At 26.7% G+C, this 25,564-nt stretch overlaps 1 protein-coding gene across 6 annotated transcripts in view; it reads right to left on the bottom strand.

Annotated features, from left to right (window-relative positions):
• LOC112683605 (very low-density lipoprotein receptor-like) overlaps window positions 1–25,564 on the bottom strand; it is a 66,182-nt gene that overhangs the window by 26,380 nt on the left and 14,238 nt on the right. For all 6 annotated transcript variants that reach the window (XM_025554703.1, XM_025554707.1, XM_025554704.1 and 3 more), the window contains exon 2: window positions 24,733–24,909. In XM_025554703.1, coding sequence (XP_025410488.1) covers window positions 24,733–24,909 — 177 coding nt within the window. The remainder of the gene's footprint in view (window positions 1–24,732; window positions 24,910–25,564) is intronic.

Genomic DNA, 25,564 nt, shown 5'->3' with positions numbered 1-25,564 from the left:
GATATTATTACATCTGATCCAATAATACTATCATCGAAATAATCAAAACGTTCTGTCTATACGGACTTAAAACGTGCCTCACGATATGTACACACATCGCAATACACATAAGTTACAAACATAAAAATAAACCGTTATAAACTAAAAATATTAATTTTTCAGGGCTTATAAATATAATAGAAAAATATAGTACTTACCTTAGGATATAAGAATTATGCGCTGGTAAAAGTTGAATAAATCGATAACGAAAAATCTATTAAATGAGGATATATCGTTAATTTAACGAAGTAGCGACACACATATATATATATATATATATATATATTTAATTTTTTCATATGAGAAATTATTATTACCTAACATTTTAAAAAATAAAAATGCGAAAATCATCGTTTGTTACAAATAAATATAATGAAAATTTTATTTGTATTATTTGTGTGCGGTATCAATTACCTAAACGAGTTATAAAAACTCGTCAAACTTATTGGATTTAGTAACGTTTTAACGAAATAATATAACCCTAAGCGTATAAACACTATAAAATATTGAAGTTGAAAATCCCCAGGGAATAACGATCACGAGGTATCCGAGTTAAAACCCATCTTATTGATCGTAATAATAATTCTGATATGCTTACTATACTTCTATTCATTTTTTCGTAATCAATTAATTTAGCTTTTACCGACGTATACAACTTTTACACATGTACCTATGTTATAGGTGTATGTAACCTAATTCATAGAAGTCCGAAAAAATAAATATTTTTAGCTTCAACCGATAGTAGTGATTAGTATAAAGTTTATATTATAAACCCTGTGCATGGTTAGGTGCATGGTATTCGATTAGATCGACTAGTGATTGGGGCATAACGGAAGACGAACCTACAACAATACATATATATATATGTGTGTGTGTGTGTGTGTGTATGCATAAATATTACACGTGACGCGCAACTTCTTCTTGAAGTTCCTATTCGTTTCGGATGTTGGGGACCACATATTGAATATTACTTCTGTTTCTAGTGATGAACGAAATAGTTTAATTAACGTTGTACTAAAAATAAACACGTAGCTTAATTACAGCAAAAATTAAATAAGGAAACTAAATGCACATATACATGTATAATATATTCGTATGTATAGGGAGTGCAAAACGAAAAAACAGTGTTGCGTTGCACTGTATAAAGCTCACTTCCACTCACTTCTCACATCACATACCTATGTATGTATCCTGTTCACAGGTACATGTATAACAGCTGGCCGAAGAAAAAGCAGCTCGACTAGCTTCACACACACACACACACACACACACACACGTACGCACGCACGCACGATGAATCGATTTTCTCGGCGTATACAGCGTATACACGTATCCGGATAGTAATAATTGTGTTATCAAAGTGTTATCAAACTTTTGACTACACTACACATGATACGGTCGCTTTAAATAGGAGAGGGAGGCTGGTCTAATTTACGACAAGGGGCACTACCGTCACACCGGAGCAATTTATTGTTGCTGGTTTAGATAAACTTGGCCGCCGCCGCAGCTCGTTCAAAAACCAAACAGCCACAGCATTCATTACTCTTTCGCGTGCTCCCTCCTCTCTGCGCAGTATGCATACAGCTTTTCCCTTTTTATTTTTACTTTTATTTCGAACGAAATGGTAAAAAGGGTAACCGAAAAGGGGATAAAAAATAAAAATACGGGTTGATGAATGCGCGTGCGTCTGAAACGTTAATGTTGGAAAACAAAACGCGAATATACACGTTACACGCGTACATGTATGTATGTATATATATATACCTACCACTTCCGACTTTCTCCACCGACAAGTTTCGGGTTCGATAGCCAGGGAGAATAACTATTCGAAAATACAAGAGAATTACGCGATCCGGGGAGGGAAAGCTTTCGTGTACGAACCACCATTACTAAAGAACGTGCGACGATCAGAATAACTTTGATAAGAAATTCGATCCTCTGGTGTAAATCTTTTCGGTACAATATTTTAGTTTATGAGCGGTTACGTGGACGACGACGATGTGGTACAGAAATATACAAAAAATTATAAATTTCTTTTTGAACACTGAGGTAGGAAATCAATCAGTTGGAATCAGAAACAACTAAAGATAGAGAGATTTAAACAAGTGGGTACATAGGTAAGTATAATTTTTTTAAACGTTAACATATGAACATATATACGTATGTCATACACACAAGGTAGTATAGGCTTTCGTCCAAAAAAAGTTTGTTCGAAAAATAGGTATGGTTGTCGTATATCATGAAGGTAAATAGTGGATATTTTATACATGCAGCGCAACACAGCCAACGTATCTAGTAAGGGAGCGACGCAAAAAAATAAAATAAAAATTATGTCGAGGAGAAAATTTCGCAATCAAACTTGCGCTACTGCTACTTTAATTACGCGATCGTAGAGCAAAAAAAAAGAACAATCATGTCAAGGGGGATAACGACGAATTTGTGAATATGTACGATTCCGGTGATCAAGTTAACCTTATGTTACATGTATTTTCCTCCGTCCTATATAACGCTCCGCCCGTCGCTGCCTTTTTATTGTACGTATAATATATTGGTTTTTCACCGTAGTGTGCAGATCTAATGTAGATACAATTCGCTTATGAGAACTTGTGTGTCCTACCTGCACCTAGGGTAGGTGTTTAGGCAGATGACCATGAATTCATAAATATTATACGGACAAATGATGAGATAAAATTGAAATACCACGTATAAGTGTATACAACCTATGTACAAATAAAAGCACATGAATTTCAAACGAATTGTTTCATTGTTGTTGTATTCCATCCGCAAATCGAAATGTTTTTATATACATTCGTTATTAAAACATGACTAAATAATACATATCACGTACCTAAAATATGCATGTAAATGCATATTAATTATTAAAATAAATTCATTGAACACATTCCATTGATTAGATGAATATTATTGCACAAACATAATCAAATGTGATTTAGATTTCTCAATAAATAAATTCACATAGCTACAGTATAATAGTTATAAATAAAAACTAAAATACTGTAATCAATGAACCTACAATCAAAAATAACTTTGAGAAATGTCTTAACTTCTAAACCGATAGTCGTTTAATATCGTTTTCTAATCTATAGAAATAATAATTTTAATTTTATCATGATAAACTATTATACGAAGAAAATTTATTTTATTTATTATTAATAGACGATCAATTATTATTATATAGATTATTGTTTTAATAGTTATTATTTTTTTTTAACAGATGTAAATATTAATGTAAACTGTATATTTTTAGCATTATTATTTATTATAAAAGGTAAACCTATATTAATTTAATCCGATGATACTTACACTGTTAGTATTCAATTAATATTAATACTATACTTGAATGAGTTCAATTATTATACAGTTTTCGGTCTTCCGTATGGTCTTCCTTCTTAGCTTTTCAGTAAACTTATTCATTAGACATTTATCAAAAACGTAAATCATTAAATTATAAATATATCATATACAAAATAAATCATATTTCGAAGCGTCCATATATTTTGAATTTTCTTTAGTATTTTAAGAAGAGAAATAGGAAAACTCATTTTTTAAAATCAAAAAAGTAAAAACCAAATAAAACTGTCTATCATATGTCACAAAAACAATTTTTTTTGTAATAATCTGTTTTTTTTTGTTTTATTATATCTTTATTACATAATTTAAAAAACAAACTCTATACCTTCTCAGAAGGAAATCACCCATATTAAATAATGTATATTATAATAAAATCCATAGTTATTCATTTACTAATTCTAAATAAAGTATAGGACCGTTTTAAATTTAAACTAAAACCAAAAAATATGGGAGAAACGTTAAAACAATTGAATTTACAATGTAATTAATACTGTAATATTTATAATTATTCACAACTGAGAGTTTCAAATTGAATACGATTTTTATTTTTTGTACATATACAATTGTGTATTTTTAGATATCTATATAAAATATGCATAAATCAAATAATAATGTATATATGTATAATGTACATACATATTTTTATAGAGAATATGGTACATTGTTTATTTTTTTCACTGACAGTTAATGATTATTTCTCAAATCGAGGATGCGTTTTTGGTTGTGTTATTCACGTCAACCAATGTAGGTGAATGTGCGTGCGTGCATGTGTGTGAGTGGTTAAGCCACTGCTGTCACCACCAGGTTAGATACCTATCTAAAATTTTGGGGAAAAAGTGTAGGGGTGGCAGCAACTGTGACGGATGTGTAAACGGAGAATTAATTATGAACGGCCGAGACGTAGCCACACAAAGGTTCTAAACATAATAACACATTATAGTGCGCAGAGTAGTCTAAAACGGATGTTTAAACACCTATATACTGGCTTTTGTATTATGTACAGGAATAATATCAGTGATGGTTTGATGAAAAAAAAAAAATTAGTGAATAAAAAAAAAACATCATATTTAATAGTTTTTGTAATGTTTTCACGAAATAATATTTAACTGTTAAACTTGAATAATGATGTGAAAAATCAAATATATAAATATATGGTTTCAAAATAAGCTTGTATAATTTATGTATAAATATTTTTAAGTCTTATTAAAGTTTTAATCAAATATTTTTTTTACACAAAATATATGTTATTAATTTAATATTATTAATCTATATTCTCTATTATTCAATTCAGTGATATATCTTAAAGCAAATTATTCTATTTAAAAACTTCAGTTTTTTTTTTCTTTTTTAATCGCCTAGTATTTCTAATTATTTAAAGTAATAGTTTATTATTCATGATTTTTATAATTTATTTCCAAACAAGATTAAAATTTTTTTTTAATTACTTTAATACATGATTTCAAAAGATAATAATAAATTATTTTATTGATAATAACTAAATTCAATGGATATTTTATTAAAATAATTATTTATTTATATTATTAATAATAATCAGTACAGTACACAAATAAAAAATCAAACATATTATATGGAAGTAAATATATTTGGTAAAACCATAGATTGAATATGGTGAAACTGATAAAGATTAGTATCTATGAAAATATTACGTATTTATTACTACACTATGGCTAACCACTATACTACAGAACCAAGTCCGATCGACAAAATTCTGATTTCATCATCGTTTTCAATAAAGAAAGGTACATATGTAACAAATAAAAAAAACCCAAAATAAAGGGTGTTCGGTAAAGTAAAAATATACTACTTAACTTTTAATACTAAAATTAAAATACATTTAATTCTGCATATTTTGGTGTTTTTTTTAGCTAAAATGCATTCATTTTACAGTCATTTTAAGTGCATAATCATCCGAATCCTAATTATCACAATTTTTAAACTTTTAAAACATCTTTTATATTATAAAGAATTCTGAACTTTGAAAATGAACAAAACTTTTATCGAGAGTAGGTTCATTTCATTGGTGTTAACTCGTTTAGAAAATACCTCAGAAAAGATAGCGCTTACGTCAAATATTTTGTGGAATTAAGATTTCAAAAAAGGATTCCACTAATGCAATTTTATGAACTTGATATTTCACTATTAAAATATTTATTAAATGTGGTAAATGTCAAAAAAATAAAAATAAATACAAAACGTGAATCGCAAGCAAAATACTTAATATCAGTTTGAGTTATTTATATTATAAATTTAATACAATGCTATAAAAATATATTTATACCTGCAATTATAACAAAGAATTAATAAAGTTAAAACAATTATCAAGTACTTCAATAAATTAAAATAAAAACTGTGTATTTGTAGTACATTTCATTATTTATTCTCGTACATCCACCAAATCCGAACGTAGAATATACATTTACAGTTTCAATCTAAATAATATCTGTCAAATATCTCATGTTATCTTTCCAATAATACGGGCTCAGTTCACCTCCCTAGATACCTGTCACACGATTCGCGCACTCCGTTAAATTACAAATACATACAAGACACTACCTACATACACTAGGTACATACACGTATAAACGTATTGCGTACATTTTGATCCAAATTTCTCGTAGCACAATAATTGGTACCGTGTAAATTATATGTGAAAGGAAGGTCGGCCAAATCCTTGCGGGATAGCCGGTTAGTTTCCACCGAAGGACGGTGTATAATATACTAGTAGAGGGTTTTGTGAGTGACGAAGGATAATGATGCGGGCCTACACATACCCCCCTCAGTTTAAAATTGACGGCTGGCTAACTGTATTATCTGTTCGAATCTGTCAAAATAGAAATGAATATTATTTTACAATAATCAATGTACAATATAATATGTACGTAATCATCAAGTGATAAGAAATATGAATAGAGTGAAGATGTCGTGTATTACGAATATGGTATACAAAGAGATAGATTTTGGAGGGTGTATTATGCGTGCGAGTTGTACACGAGTTTTCTTGTCGGAAGGATTATAGAGTTTCCAAACCCAAAACGCATACGGTGATCCTTAGTCTTTCCTATGTATACATATAACCCCAGTTGCCGCTGCCGCCACCATCTTCTGTATAAAGCGTACGAGTTTCTCATAAATTATAAGCTTATTCGCGATAGGAACTATACGCAGGAACAGAGATGTGTGTGTGTGTGTGTGTGTGTGTATGTGTGTGTGTGGAACTGAGAGCAGGACCATACGTACGGGGCCAATGCTGTTACTGCCAGAAGGAGAAAGAGAAATAGAGAGAACGAGTAGAAAGAGATATACGTATATATAAACGGTATAACACTGTACGCGATCACCATAGCAACCAATCACGTAGTGTGGCTGACTGCTTAGGTCCACGAATAGCGCACACAAAGTATTGCGGGACGGGTGAGAAAAAAATAAGGCGAACATTTGTCTGTCCATTATTGATTTGGAATGCAATTTATTTTTTTTTTATTATTTTTTTTTTTTTAACACTAACGGATTATGCGTTTAGTACTGAAGATTTAATTTTACCCATTCTATCGCGTTCGTTAATTATTGTTCAACATTTTGAATAGTTCCAATAGTCGCAAATGTAGTATACAACATTTCAAGTTCTTCGCAAACCGTTAGTTGATCACTGCTGTATTTAATAATCCATTTATAGTGCGGTTCTGATTTGAAACTAACCGGAATGCTTGTCTTAGATACACTTGAATAAACAATGACTTCCAAATGGTGTGGATAAAAATAACAAGTAAAACGCATTGAGAATATTTAAAATGAAGTGTTAAGTGAACAATACTCATATATTTAAGATACTTTGCTATATAGTTCGGTAATAATACTTGAACAATACGAGCACCTGCTATAATGAGGTCTGAGATTATAGCTAGACGAATTAAAAAAAAAAAAAATAATATTTTAACTATTGGAAAGTACAATTTTTATTAATGGGTTATTTTATTATTGTTTACGCATAAAGTCATCTAGTTCAATGGTCATTACTACTCATTAGTTTAGACATAAGCGTGTTCACCAGCAATACAAATTTTATGATACTGGGCCAATATAAATTCATATACAAATCTGTATAATAGAGTTATTAATTATTACGTAGAACCATTTAAAATTCAGATAGTAAAAGAGGTAAAAACTATTTAAGTTATCAAAATATTATGTAACCGGGTTATTTTTGCAAATTTAAAGTTGAATTAAAATGCAATTTAATTATTTAATAATAAAAATCAAATTTTTATTATTAATTTTATTTGAAATTTATTGACTGAACATTTTATAATGTTACTTAGATCAATATTTTATTGATTATTATCAACATAAATACTAATAAACATAAATATATTTATGCTTATTATAATGTCATTATAATAATACATTATAATATCAATAATAAAATTCACTATTATTAGTTATAAATCATAATTTATTATTATTATTATTATTATTATTATAGAGATAAATTAAATGAGTTCAACATATTGAATTATATAAAATGCTAAAAAAAAAAATATGTACTTATACATTGTAGCCCGTATAGTAACCGTATTGGTAATAACTAATTACATATTTTTTGCACCTTGTTCATATTTTTAATATAAACAATATTTATGCATTTAATGGTTTAAATAATTATATAAACCATAATTTAAGTCAAAATAATATACATTTTACGTTTAACGAGTATGAATATATAAATATATATAAAATATGAATATTTTATTATAGTCTATAGGAAGTGGGTGCAATAATATTTTAATTTCAGTAACTGTTATTTTAAGTTTATTATTATTATTTATTTACTATTTAATACGCTTATAAACTTGCGCGTATTGTAGACATAAAACAAATGGACCGTCGATTTCATTGACGTACATAATATTTTAAATTATGTTGGATGAACAAAATAAAGAATAATGAACCGATAAATTACGAATGAAAAGAAAAATATTAGGATATGTTGCAACTCAATAGAAATTTTACATTTAAAATTATTCAATAGTACCTTATTAAGTATTTTTTTATATCATACACACTAGGATAGTATAAAATATTAATACTTAGTTTGTTTTAAATGTATGTGTGGACGCATGTTATTTGAATAATATAACAATGAAAAAAGTAAAAAAAAAGTTTTTTTAGTCATTACATTTAATTATCATTATATTATTTTATCAAATACAATGGATATGAATACATTTTAAATTTATATATACTATATATATATACTTTAGGTTACTATTTTACTGGATGTGAATTGTATAGTATTATAATAAATGTACTATTTATTTAATTTATATATTTGTGAATGTCAAATTTAAGAATAAAACTTTGTTCCTAGAGTATAAACAATTTCATTACAGCATCAAAGATAGATACGTAGTAGATTTTTAATTGTCATTCAATCAAATGTTACATAATTAACTATGCATTATATATACTATAAAGGTTATAAAGACAATTGAGCTTAATTTATAGACTATGAAATTATTATGATAGTTAAACAACACATTTTATTATAAGTATCGCATAAATACGCATATTTATACATTTAATATGAAATAGATAAAAAATATGTATATCAATACGAGTTTTGTATAAATAATTTTAGATGAAGATTAATTTTCAAAAATGTAAATTTCAAAATAGTGTTATTAGCAATTCGTTATTTGAAAATAGTGGTGATAATTATTTAGTGGTATAATATAAAACTATAGGCATGCGAAGAATTTCAAGTCGGGGGCAGCAAATATTTTTATTGGCCCATTTTTTTTCATACAAACAACCTATACATGATTAGTATACTGTATAAACCTATAGTGATGATTGTATTTTTTTGTAACCCATAACCTATACAGTAAAGATTAGATCGATAATTGAATACGATTTTCGGATAACCAACTTATTTTTCATTGAGTATTATATGGTGGTCAGCTTGGACTGTTTGGCTCTAACAAATATATTTAAGCCGTCCAGAGGCAAAAAGAGCACACCCTACAACCCTTGTGAGTACGCCTATGTATTTAATGATAGTTTTTTATGAATAATCTAGACCAAAGTTTAATAAATATCATAGATAATTTTCAAAAATAGAAAGTTATATGAATGGCAATATATTGTTGAAGTTCGAATGTTAGAACATAAAAATTTAGAATATATTTTTTCGTCAAAATCGGCTTTTTATATTTCATAATAAACGTCAAAAATTATTATATAAATACCTACTTGTACCCCTATAATTTAATTTCTAATTTACTTACACTTAATTCTATTGTATAATATACAATTCTACTTAAATTTTTCTATAAATCATTTACTTTATAGATGTACTAACTAAATATTGCAAAAAATTAAATCACACATAAATGTAAAATTTTAATCAAAACAATTTTTACTGCAATGTTTTTTTTCTACACGATACATATTGTTATATCAAAAAATATTATTGTTTAAATTAGTTTAAGTGAAAAATATGAGTAGAATAAGTGGAATATATTTGATAATATATAAAACCATAGTATATTAATTCTTGTCTTATTATAATTTTTTACGAAAATTGCTATATAATTTAATACATATTTAATTTTTTAGAAAATAAAATTTTTAATCATTAGAGCAATTTTAAAACAAACGTTATTCAATATTTTCTGATTGTTTACACTAATGTAGTTTTTTTTTAATAAATAAAATGTAATATAATTATATGTTAGTACTGTAAAATTAAATAATAGCATTACAGGTATTTTAAATAAAATTGAAGATTTTGCTTTCCGAGACTGCAGATCAAATTTTATTCTAATAATATTTTTCCCGAGATTGAAAAATATATTTTGGATTAAAATAAAAATAACATATAGAATGCACACATATTTTATAATTGTTTGAATATTTTAAGTCATATTTTGTTACTGACGAATAATGTTCTGTAAACCAATAGTTATAAAATGTATTTTGCTATACATTTCTTTTAATTAATAATATAGGTATGATACTTTAACTTGATTGTTCTTTTTAATAAACTATAACTCATAAATATATTGATTAAATAATATAACATTTATATATCCCATATGATGAAAGAATGCTTTAAAGTACGGACCACAATTTTTTAATAATTAAATATTTTAGTTGATTTTTATAAACGAACAAGTGCAATAAAACAATTTTATATGTATAAACACTATTATTGTTAATACAATAATTTACTTATTTTAAATGAAAGATAGATATTTTTATTTTATATTTATTTATTAATTATTTTAATTTTTTACTACTACATCCTACCCCAATTTTGGTATTATTTAAAAATAATTTATCTTAATCAAAGAACAGTACTAGCTCCGGCAGATTGTAGTAATTAGTAAAGCTGTGTCAGGCGCCGTCGGGACTTTAATGGGTCTGACGGACGGACAACTTAATGACGACAGAAACCCTTTTCACCACTACTGCTCTTTTATCCCTCATATGCGTGTGTGTTAAATAAACAACGCTCGCCATTTTGTTTACGACCATACAATGGACTTTCTTAATAGTTAATCCTGCCGTGGCATAAATTATTATTAAGATATTAATTGACGTACCTCAGTAAATATTTTACGAAAATACTATTTAATATTGTTTAAAATAGTATTTATGATATCCAGTCAGTATACGATTCAGCTAATAAAACATCTTCCAAATAATTTTTAATTTCGAAAATAAAAATTTATCTTATTCCCTGTTGTCTAAAATCATTATTGGTTTCAAAACCAATTAAAATTAAAATTGATAAAAAGACAAACTGCATAAAATAAGTAATTATTCATTTTAAAGTTGATACATATTAAATAAATAACAATAGCAAATACTGGAAATAACACACTAATATTTTAGCCTTAATGAATTCTAAACTCTAATGGGTTAAGGTTTTATTATGATTTTAAACAAAATATTAAATACTGTAATATATAAATTATATATAAAAATATAATTTGATTAATTTTGATATTGCTAATAAAAGTACACGTAATAACAATTTATAATTCTAATAGGTAATTCTATGTTTTTTTTTTATTTATTTTAGTATTCAGATCATAGTTAAAATTATTTCAGATCTTTGCTGACTAATATAATAATTATGATAATTTAGCAAAGTATATATTTTCAATAATAACATTCATAATATATATTAAAACGCGAAATTTTAGTAAAGATAGGTAAAGTTTTCTTAAAGTGAAGTAAATAAAACAATTTTATTCAATTTCATCATTATTTATGCTGGTAGTGTGCTTCGAAAAATAGTTTTAACGCAAAATAATTAAATTAAAAATAATGGCAAGAAAACCAATTAGATCAAATTTCAAAATATTTAAGAAGCGTTTATTCTTAATGTAAACGGCGTCGGTGATGTCCCTTTTTACGACTTTGATAACACTCGATTGATGGCCTCTAATTTATTTTGTAGAGCTCCTACTTTTTTTTTTAGATAAATGTTGATGGATCACAAGTACTTTTTCATCTAGTTTCCATGTATACTACTCCTGAGACCTATTTGTTACAACTTTTTATAAAGTTTATATAGTTTATATAGGAGAAAACCTATCGTAAGTTGTAAAATAAAAAATAGGTAGATTTTTGATTTAGGTAAAATAAAATATGTTTATAAAAGTAAAACTACAATCTATAAGTAACGCTATGAACATTACATAATAGTTAATGTAATGTTATGTACTCATTTGCATTTTCAAAAGATAAATTACTTACAATTCTCAAACACAGTCGCTAACCGTCGACTTGTAAAATCAAATTTCCAGCATTACTTAAATAAATTAAAACAATAATATTCAAACGATATACATTTTGTACATACATTTGTATGTATATGCATTGAATGATTTATTATAAGATTATTTCAGTATTTGATATATGATACAAAATGAAAATTTTAAATTACAAATATAATTAATTGTAATATATATATATATTGTAATTTACATAAGGCCGACCCCAAATAGTTGGGTGAAAAGTGAAGGGGAAGAAAATATATATATATATATATATTTAAAATTTATTAAATTATAACGTAATAGTACAATGTGTAAAGTATTTCCAATAATCTTAGAAATTCACTAAAATATATTATACAGGAAGTAAAATATATATACGGCACAAATACAATACAAATATATTAAGATATATTTAAAATTTAATATTAATATCAAATTAATGGTCGGGATGATTAGAATATTCACGTGATATTAAGCAACAAAATATTGGTTAATAGCTATCGGTCGATGCCGGAAGGTTAACGTATGCAGGAACTGTTGTAATACAAATGACCAACTACATTACAAAATAATATATTATCAAGATGCAGGTAGATATAAAAAATCTTAAAACCACGACAAAAACTAGTAAATATACGTTATTTGTGCACACAAAAGATAAATTAAAAGTTATGACTGTTATAATCAACAATAAAGAGTTCAATCTTCCTTATTTTTTTTTTTAACTATTTGCTGGAAATTCTTCCGACCTTCATGCCACCCATAGAGGCTAAATATTTTTATGTCCGAAATGCGGTATGGTAGACCGACGACTGAAATGACAAAGATCTGCCCTAGCTCCACAATACCAGTCGATGGGTTATAAAAGATAAACTCACCACGTGCTTTTGTATCCCAACGATAAATCCTGGTATATTTTTGACATTCGAAAAGAAATTAAAAAAAAAAAAGGAAAATATGAGGTTATAAATATTTAGATAGTGCACAAATTATTGTAAAATTATTTTTAAATTTTAAAAAAATATTATCATACAATTAAACACTTTCGTAAACAAAAATAATTAAAATACTTTTAATATTAGAGTGTAGTTCCTTAAAACTGATAATTATTATTTAGAACTAATATTTTTTTTTTAAATATAATTATGTCATACTTAATGGTTGATATATCTAAGTAGAAAAAATTGTTATTGGTAGTTTCCAAAATAGTTAAATTATCCATTTAATGTATTTTTACTCAGCAAAAATCAAAAGCTTTATTTTGTTAAACAATAAAAGTGAGAGTATTTATAAAATTAAAATTGATATACAATATTGTATTTTAAATATAGTATGAATGCAATTATTAACACAGGACTATATAATATGTATAATATACATATTATATACACATTGTATATCAGTGGCGTACATTCGATCTTGCACCGGGGGGGTTAACAAAAATAATCGTTATCTTTTTTTTCGTTGCACAGATAAATAAGAAATAACTGCTATAAATATATATTATTTTATACAACTTTTTTACCAATTTACAGTTTACTTTTACATGACAGTAAATTAATAGCTATTGGAATATAAAAATAGCATAGGTAACAAAACTTTTCAAGCACTTATCAATATAATTATTTAATATCATAATATTTGTATAGTTGTATATTTTAAGTTCAAAGCGTAATAATGAAACTATGAATATATTACCACGTTATCAATAATAAAACAATTTTTTTTAGCCCTGGGGGGGTTTAACCCCCCCCCCCCGTATTACGCTACTGTTGTATATACATATACGTATATTTTAATACATTACACAAATCAAATTTGATATGAAATTGTAAATATACAAAAATAAAATTTTTAATTTAATGTTAATTAATTCCTGTTAATAAAAATGTAGTATTAAAGATTGTATTATAAAAAAATGTAAATCTATTTTTAATATATTATACGAGTACAAGTTTTAAATAGTGATAAAAAGCATAATAATAATGATAACAACAATTTTTCTTTTTTCTTTTACTTTTTAATAATGCATAATATGTTTTCAGGATTTATACAGTTGATATTTTGATAATTTATTGTAATGATAAAAGTTTTTTTTTGTCAACATTGTAAAGAAGAAGCTTATAATGAATTCGAGTACACTATGCAGCAGTCACCTAACCAAACAACAATCATTTTTTTTATTAAATATTCCGGTTTACAAAACTAAAGTTGAACAAACAGGTTTAATGAAAATAATTTCCTGTACAAAATGATCCAATAATAGTATTATATCGGTTAAAACCAATATCCGTAATATCCACATAAAATATGAATCATTCTACTTGTGCATGCCGGAATTCTTTGCCAACGTATACGATATATATATATATATATGATACACGTCTACGTGTTGTACTTCAATACATCAATTGCACGTACACACAGTACAAAGAGTACAATTGTACACAAGCAAGTCCAAAGAATGTTAAATAATAGACAAAGTAGAAAGGTGAAAATCCCGTGACCTTTTATATAGGATTTCTTCTCCAGAAAATGGTAATATTATTACTATCCCGCTAATTACTAACAGCAGGTTTCAGGAAATTGAAAGTATACACAATAATCTAATCAAATGAAAATATTTACCGTAATTTGATTATACATCGTACGTAATCATATTACATTTTATATTTTTCACCTCTAGTTCCGCTGAATACATTTGTTCAAACTGCATTACCATCGTATCCGTGGTTGTCGTTTTTTCTTTTAGTTTTAATTACGATTCTATTTTTCACTGGACAACGTGTACGTGCCATGAATTAAGAAGACACGAAAAAATCATTAAAAACTCATAAGCAGAGTTCCAAAACTGTTAAATTTTCGTGCAAAAATGTTCATAAAAATATTTATATTTTGTTTTTTCGTAGTTGATCTTCGTAACCCTATTTAATATGCATTTTTGTTCTCAACTAGGCTAGATGATCATTTATGCAGATCTGTACATAAGATTGTATATTACTTGCGCCCAATGTAATTTTATAATATAATAAGTAAATTATTATAAGCTGATTTTTCCATGGTAAGTGAAACATAAGTATAACTATTAAACTAAATTAATAATAGCTGAAAAGAAAATTTCAATCCCATACAACACAAGAGTTTATTCCAAAAGAGTATATATTGAATGAAACTATAAATTTTGAAAAAAAAGTGTTTTGATTATTAATATAAAGTAATAATATTATTATTACTTTACTTCATTTATGTTCATATATATATATATATAATCAATTTATCTTTAAATTTAAATTGAAAACTACTAGCAAAAATTATCATACTTAAGAAAAATAAATGATGAAATGTTCTTATCAATAAATTTTCTCAATAATATTACCCACAGTTAAAATATACTATAAATCAATGTGAATCTCATATTCTCTAAGTAATTTGTATGATTAAAATCACAATTGCGATTAATATTTCTTCTTATTATGGTAAATTTAACCTTAAATACAAATTTATCAGGTATTACAGTTTGTCAGTGGCTGTATGATTGTCTGAATTTAATTTTTAACCTTATAGGTAGAGTTAATCAATAATAGTCGGCGTAATACAACATTTATGGATTTTTTTTACTTATAATTTGTATTATGTACCTACATAATTTTCATTTGTAATTACTGCATTTTATAATTATTTAATTTTTAAAACTTCTGAAAAAAAAAACAGTTAAGAGATATTTAATTGAGTTTATAAATGAATTGTTCATTTATTTTGATTTGTATAGTTCCATAGAAATTAATACATCTTTATTGTTTTAATATATTTTAAAATAATTGGTTTAATTTCATATAATAGTAAAACTTATTTAAATATTTATAAGTGGTATAAATATATAGGTATATTTTTAAATTTAATTATATTAAATATAATTAATATTTTTTAATAACGTTAGTTTATCAAAACTTAGTTATAAGCTATTTAAATATTTATTTTGTACAAACTATAACCAAAATAAATAATAATGTACTTATTTTATTTCATAATAATGAATGAAAAATAAAACTAAATATAATAAATTAATACCATTCTTATACAAATTTAGTGTATATATTTAAGATAAATTTAATTTGTATTCGAATTTTCAACGTTCAAATGCAACAGTTATTATTACTTCTTGAACCTATACTAGTGTTTTATACATACGTTTACATTTTTATAAATGATTGCCAAAGGATTTAAAAATTGTGTAATATTCAAAATATATATATTTACTTAAACATTAATATATGAAAAAAATATGTAACCATATAATTCAAATTATAATAATTAGTTACGAAATTTATTAAAATATTGGATGGTCGTAGTCTGTCATATCTAACACGAACATCTGTTTGCAATGATAGTCTCTTTATCGCTTAATAATCAACCTTATTATCGACAATATCGACAATTGTATAGTTGTGGTATAACCTAATGAATCTTATACTCCTACAGGCTTATCTTCATATTATCATGAAACAAATATAAATTCACTCTCCAAAGTAATCAATTATTAGCCGGGTATGAATTGTACAATGAAATGAAATCAGTACGTGTTCGTTCGTTAATCATATCATCACACGCTTACATTATTTCTTATTAACTGTACCATTTTTTTTTTTTTTTTTTACAATCATTATTTTTTTTATATTAAGTACCTACCTACTTTTTAGATTTTTATTTTTATAATAATAATTTATAATATACCTTATGCGTTTTTTAAAAATAAAATAAAAAATTAGATACATATTTTAAAGCATATTTTGACGATTTCAACTGCATATTTCGATAATTTTTAGTGTAAAAAGTCCCGAACCCTTATCATTATTATATTATAGCTTACGAGTAAAAATACAAAATAATAGACTTTTAACAACAGACACATAATTATATGTTTATTTTTTTTGTGGGGGAGAAAGAAATTAGCTATCTTCAATATGATTGAGTCTTAAACAATGATCAATTAAGTGATACATATTGTATATCCTTAATTCGTAGTTACTACAATATGGTCTTTGCTTCTATAGCTCCCCCTAAATTACGCACCTGTTTAACCACAACAATTAAACAAGCAGATATCACTTTATATACTTCGCGTTTAAAAGATAGTTTAATATTATAACAATTATTTTAAAATGTATTCAATCACATATCAATCAGATATAGCAATCAAATATATCGAAACACTATAGTGTACGTATACGTACAACAATATATAATTTAAATGTATATAAAAACAAGAAAATCTGACGATTTGGAGTTACATTTTATATGTTTAAATATATAAAATTAAAAAAACAAGGTATCATGCAATTTATAAAGTATACTTTATAATAGAAGTATCATTGTTAATTACACATTTTATTAATGGACGTAGTGTATACCGATACTATACTTCAAATAACCTGTAAATGATGGAAAAATATGAATAACTTTTAACTAGTGATAGCTTGAAAATATCAGTATGAAATATAAACTATAATGGAGATGATGTTAATTAATATTTCTGGAAGAGCTTATTGTTATAGAATTATGTAATGTCACAGTACAATAGAATATGATAACTGATTTGAAGGATTCGAAATGTTTTATTCGACAGTCAGTTAATTAAACACATATTGATTTAGAAACTGTTAGTAATTTTTAGATTTTCTTGTAATTTTTGAGGTATTAATAATAAAGAAGAAAATTATTAAAATTAATTCGATTTAGTGTTCACAAACCTCCGTTTTAATATATGTTTTAAAAAAATTATGAAGTTTTAGGCGACTCGAACAAGGGTTTTTAAATGCAGGAACTATCATAGTAAGGTTTAAAATAATATTATATACCTACATTTTTAGCTGGGGCGAGTGAAATAAGAGATGTGCACCAGTTACTAGAAATCAGTCGTTACTTTATATATTTGCTCTAATTGCATATCGATGTCTGTCCATACAAAATCGCTAAATTTATGTTGACCTATTGATGAAATTGTTTTTATATTCAAATGCTTTGTTAATTTTACATAAACTATCCTCATAAATGTCCTTAAATAAATATTAACAATTATTAGTGATACAATTTATTGTACGATTGTTTATAGCTGTTATTTGGTTTCTTGTTATTTTTATGAAGACGATGTACTTTATATTTTGCTTTTGCGGATATGATAATAAATATATTTTTATGAAAATAAAATACCCATTATTTTTCTATATTAAAATAAAATATACGTATCCTAATTAAAACAATGTTGTACAATATGTTTCAAGTGTGCGTTTGACTTGCGGTTATTTGGATAAAATAATATATTATATAAACTCAAAATATAAAGTTTGAGAATATTAAAATCATATATTATATCTTATAATATGTTTAATGCTTATAACAAAAGTACCATACAATCTATAAATACTTTGCTCAAAAATTACCTTGATTATTTGGACTTATCGAGATTGCGTTGGTGAAATATAGCAGAGCCTCGACTAAACAGATAAAAACTGTATGCTATAGAAGAAAGAATATTATTCGTTTATCGGCTGCCCAACGTGGGATTTGACATGAAATATATGCGGTTGTATAAATATTTCTTTATTTCCCGGTTTTTTTTTACAACATCCCTGAAGATATAAATCGGTCTCTTTTTTTATGTATACTAAAAAAAAATATACCCCAACAATACCGGTAAAGTCATAAATTGTGGTTTAATTGTTCTAAGAACCGGACGGGTGTGAAACAAAAAAAAGAAAAATATTTTTATTTATATCCTCAGTGAAAACGTGCCTATATTCATTTAGTATCCAAGCGTAGTGTTCACCCACGCTATGCACAATTACAAACGATTATACATTCATACCGTTGTGAATCGAGAAATGTTTCTTCGTGCGGCCTTTACGACTCCTATAAGGTAGCCAATAATTAACGACCTATTTGAACGGACGCCAATATCACCGATCAATGAGGTCCAGAATATTTTTAAATCGTAAGCCATTTAAAAGCCGTGTAGGGAAAACATTTTTGCCCTTTCGATATAGGAATATTCAAATGGAATATCTTATGAGATCCCAACATTACGCAAAAAAGGTACAAAACACAAAACATTTTTACCATATATTGTAAAATAGTATCGAATATTCAATTCATGTAAACATTTTTAACGCTGTAACTATTGTTTTTAATAAAAAGTAGTAATGAAAAATACAAATTTGACAGTTTCATAAAATACGTGTCAACTAACTATATAGGAATGAAAGCTATCAAAGGAATAATAAATATAATTTGCAAAAAATATGACAAAAATGTGTTATTGTGATTTGAAACAACATAAATAATTATTTGTACATATTTAATGTTGCAAGTATTTTGTGCATTAAATTTTTTTTATTAGATACTTATATATTCTGATTTCCAGAATTTTGAATTTTATCTAATAACTTATGATTTATTTTTTATGAGTAAAATAATTTAAGTATATAATATTATTATACAGGTACTATTAGATTAATTTCTTACTAATATTATTTCTTGTTAAATAATATTATGTTTGGGGGTAGTATCAAATTGTTTCATTTGTTTTGCATAATAATAAAGTATAAATAATAAAAAAATTAATAAAACATTAACTAACAAATTGATAAGCAGATAAAAAAGGTAACAATTGATTGAAGATCAATTGCTTTACCAGGTCCAAATCTTTAAAGGAGAAAAAAAGAAAATAATGAATAGTTAAATAAAACAAATTAAACAGTATAAATGTTCACAGGAAAATCAGAAAATATAAATGATTGATATTTCGAGTTATGTTGAATGATTAAGTAAAAAAAAAAAACGTTGGTTAAATTAATCATGAATAATAAGTCGGTTTCATCAATGAATTATACATCTTACTACTAGTAATACAAATGTTTTTAATTTAGAACAAATTTATATTGTTACATAATTTATTCAATGATATTGTATAGTGAAATTTGTTGGTATTGTATAATTTTAAGCACGTAAATGATTATCAATTTTTTGGATTAAAATAAGTTAAGTCTAAAAACAACAAGCAAAATATGTTAAACTCGAGTTAAAATATATTTAGTTAACAGCAATATAATCGTTTTCCAAATATTAAAGACGAGAGAAAAGCATACGATATCTATGCTTAAGGGTGTTAAAACAATTAGATACATGGATTAATACGTCGTTAATAATCAAACAATTTCACACGTTTGTGAGTTTCTATAGAGGATTTAATTATTCATGAATGTAAAATTATAATATAGAGGCGTCAGATCTTCACGTTAAATGGGATGCCTTATTGAACCCACACCTTTTGCTTTATTTGATTTCTCGAAGACAATGTCCAAGGACACATGGATGGATGTTTTTTAATATCCCCGTTAGTCCTCACTTTATTATGCATGATGTTATTTATTAGAATTACTATCAATCATGATATTAAAAATAAAAAGGAATAGTTTATATTATAACTTTTTCATTTTATCTAAGTGTATCTCAGTTAATTAAAAATAACAATAATAATCAGACTAATGACTCTCTTCTTGTTTTCCTTTGAAATTGTAACGATTTTCTACACCATACCAACAAACTAATTGCAATATTACATGAAAAAACAATTGACATAGCCCTTATTGCGGAATATCACTTTACAAATAACTCAAGACTAAACATCCCTGGTTACTAAGTTATTACTTCTAACCATACTGATGGCACAGCTCACGCAGGCTCTGCGATCTTAATTCGCACATCTATCCATTTTAATCGTTTCCCTATTTACAATAAAAACTATTTACAAGCCTGCGAAATCTCTATGACAATAAATCATATTCCCCTTTTAAGAGCTGCTGCTTATTGTCTCTCAAGACATAACATAACACCTGATCAATTTAAACATTTTTTCATTACCTAGGACATAATTTCATAGTTGGTGGTGACATAAACGCAAAACACCCTCGCTGGAGCTACCTTAGCAGCAACTCTTCTACAAATTATCTCGTCTAAACTATACAAATTTCACTATGTAAAAAATAATCCATGTGTATCTACAACACTCGTAAGTATGGAAGACAAGTTATCTTTAATCTCACTAAAATATTGCTTCTCAAGATTCTCAGTTTTATTATATTGAAAAAGTACAAAAAAGAAAATTATTTTTATTTTGGAAATTTATTTTTTACAAAACGTAGTAGAAACCTTTGAAATAATTAAACACACATATATATCATGTTGATTGTCGCCATATACTTATATAACTCATTGGCTAGTTATGAAAGCTAAAAACAACGTAATACGTAAAAAATATACATTATTTGAAGTATTATAAAAAAACCAAAAAATTAAGTAATGAAATCACGAAGAATACCGAAGTTAAATTAAATGATTTACAGTTGTAAATACATGACATTTAATGATTAATTAGTATCTCGTTTATTATAAGTTTATTATTATATAAGATTATTATCTTCATGGGTTAACGTTTCATAGAATCAAAGGAAGTTGATGGACATAGTTTAGAACCCAGTGTTTTTTATATTGAAATAAGTAAGCAAGTAATAATTATCGCAATTAATGTCGGAACTTGAAATTAAAAGAACTGATAAAATTTAAGAAAATTTGATAACTCGCATAATAAACATATTTAACATGTACTTACACGATCTATATTCGATTTTCGTGAATACTTTTTAGAACGGGAATAGGTCATGGAAAATATAATACGTACTAGTCATACAAGTACGACCACAATCCACAGTAGTACACATACTTTCAATAATAGTCGAAGAATAAAATTGCTCTTATTGTCGGGGTTTGGAGGTGAAACCAGCTGACGAGATAAATCACGTTATTAAAAAATATTTTGAATACTCGAAAAAACATAATAATATATATAAAAGGCACCGAAGTTGCTCTCACAACGTAATGATAAGACAAAGCGGATTAAACATCGACAAGGATGACGCGTTATAGGTACGTATTATCAGAAAGTCGGATTTAACTTTTTCTGCGCTCAATTCAACAATTATTTTGGCACCCATTCCTTTTAAACGACTTAAGCACATAACTTAAATAAACTAAATTAGGAGAGCTGAACGGCATACACCCTATTCATTGTCAAAAATACTCAAAATAATTTTTCAAACGTGCCACTTATTTGTAAACCGTACAGCGAACAAACGTAATAATAATAGTATAGTGATAGTTAATGAAAACGTAATTGTACCTACAAGCGTAGCCACGCATGTCGATAATAATAATAATAATAATAATAATCAATTGTGAAATTAAATCACACTGTGAAAAATTGTTTTTTTCTACCTACAGTAGACAATACGTGTCGCCAACGTTTGGCGAACATTTGTTTATGTTATTTTATGTTTTATTAACATTTCATTGCTTGATAAATACGATTATATTATTTAATATACGAATACATATTATTTACATTTGTATATATTTCATATATTTTATCTTGCACTGTGGTTGCAACTATTATGATATAGTAGGTTATTGACAATCGTTGATTTTATCTATTTATCAAATTCGTCGTGTTATCGACAATATACCAACTGTAATAATAATTGCAATCAATAAGTTTTGATGAAAACATCCGGGTAACTTTAAAAAAAATTATAAAATAAAAATAAATACTACGGCAAGAGCCAAGGGGGGAGGGTCCGGACCCGGGGTCCACCTCCCCTGGGTTCGCCGCTGTCTCGGGCGGACGACAACGCGTTACGACAAAACGATTACGACCGACGGCGATAATCCCGGTTACGGGTCGCAGTTGATAACACGACGCGTTGCACATGCATCGGATCCGTCGAACGCCCTGAACGGTGGACGATTATTTTTTTAATCCTATCGTCCGAAGTTATTTTCGTCCGCATCCGGCAGCACAGGTGCGCATAGAAAATAACAGTGTTTTATTAATATTACACGTAGTCGGTCCGCCGCCGTCCGTGCGTCGTGTAAATGTCTTTTATAGTACGCGCAAACAACACCGTCGTCGTCACACACACACACACACACACACACACACACGCGCGCGCGCGCTCGTTCAACATCATCACGCCACGTCACGTGACTAACCGTTGGCCAACCAGCGACCACGTGTGTATTATAGACAAGCCGTCCGTCGTCACCGCTGCCGATTTTGGGTCGACGTTCGCGCCGCCGCCGCCGCCGTCGCAATGTTGACGTACAATAATAAGTACACGACAGACGCCAACAGTAATATAACGCACTACGGGTATTGGAATAATAAATTATTGTTTTAGCGCTATTTAAATTATTAAAACGACCCGGATCGAAGCGGTTTCCTGGGCGCGTGCTCAAAATTCCAGAAAAAAAACGATTTTTTTTTTTTTTTTTTTGATGCATTACTACCACATCGTACCGCAGCCGATCACCGGTCATTCAACGTTTCCGAATGGTTATCGAATATTATCGTCGTGCTCCCACGCATGGTAACAGGTCGTCCCGTACAGCGCAATAATTTACAACGATAAAGGTACGCGTAGAGATGATAAATCAGAGTAAAATATTTTTTCATAGCAATATCGATTATCGTTCACTGGTGTAGGCATGATTTTTTAACGGGAAGATTAAATTTGAAAAAAAAAAATGAAAATAATGTGTGGATCAACCATGAATATTCACATTTAATTACTAAAAATTAAGTAACTACCGTGATTAAGTACCGTGATCAAGATAAAGTTAAGTGGAATTGTAAACCGATAGAATATAACGTTTTGGTGTTATTCAATATTAATATTCCAAAAGTTTTAGTAAAAATAACATATTTAAGTATGTACCTATTATACTCATAAATTAAAATAGTGACTTAAATAAATATTCAACATATTGTACAACAAATAGCTACTATATTAATTTCTTAGAAAACTCCTTATGATAATCAGAAAACATGAAGACGGAGCATTTTACGGATTTTGCCCTTTGGTCAGTATTCATTAGAAAGTAATTTTAAGTATAATATTGTATGTATTTGTTTTGAAAAATGCGAATAATCTGCATAATTTAAGTAAAACATGCAAACATATTTAAAATCCAGAAAGTAATAATAATGAGGTACTAATGAAAACAATGATATTATATTTTCTGTAAATTGATTATTTCCCTGATAATAATCTACTTAAATTTGAATTCTGTTTGTACAAATCATAAATATTATATAAATTAATATAATTTTTTCTTCAATTGATATAGTGCAATGTTATAATTTAAGTTGCAGTGAACTTTAACTTTTATGCATAACACTTACGATTAGAGAAATTCAAGAATCTAATTTTTGAACTATATGAATCACATTTTTAGACAGACTTTTGTATCTATTTATTTCTAACCTTGTATTGCTAACTAATATACTTTCGAGTATATATTATAATTAATTTAATTTTTAACTCATACGTCTATCGAAAATATATCACAAAATATCTGAATAATAAACAATAATAACTTTGTGTAAATATTTAGTATTTACCTGGTTTGCACATGTCAGGCTGCTCATCTGTGTTATCGCCACAATCGTCATCTCCATCGCACGTCCATGCTAGCGGTACACATTTGCCATTTCCACAAGTATGTTGCCGCAGAGTACATTCAACATGAGGTATTGGTCGTCTAGTACTACTCACCACCAATGGCTTGTCTGTTGAAACTGAAAAAATGATAGCGTAATAATTATCAATCTCAAACATAAATTAATTTAATAATATTTTAGAAAAATAAGCTTGATTATTCACCGACAAGTTTAAATTTAAAAAATTATGCAAATAGGATTTATAGTAATTATATAATTGGGTTTTAGATTGGACAGGTAAACAATTTATTTTGTATACATGGACATGTAAAATTCAGTTTTTAAGAAAGTAAAGCTTATAGATTTGGTAAACTATTATTTTTTATGCGGGAAACGTAAATAATGGTTAATTAGTTACATAAAATGTATAACATACAGGCATGTATTACGTTACAAATATACTAAATATAATATCAGTACATTTTAACAGTAGTTAAAAAAAAAAAATACATAAATACATAATACAATAGAAATTATTTTTTTAATTATCTATTGAAAATTAACTACTGGAATGAGTGTATCGAGACATAGCTGATCACCAGTAAATTAAATTAATTTAAAATATAAGTATATATTTTTTATTCTATTTTCATAATTTCTAACCATAATTACTCAACATTTATACATTGTTTAAAATAGATTAATTTAATTTTTATTATTCGTAACTACGAGAAATATAAATATTGTTTATAATTACTAATTTAAAGACCTAGAAAGTAGTATGCGGCATGTT

This window comes from Sipha flava, unplaced genomic scaffold, assembly GCF_003268045.1.
Source record: "Sipha flava isolate LNK unplaced genomic scaffold, YSA_version1 230_pilon_pilon, whole genome shotgun sequence".
In the NCBI taxonomy this organism is placed as follows: domain Eukaryota; kingdom Metazoa; phylum Arthropoda; class Insecta; order Hemiptera; family Aphididae; genus Sipha; species Sipha flava.
The sequence above is the reverse complement of the archived record's forward strand: the minus strand, read 5'-3'. Positions and strand labels throughout refer to the sequence as shown.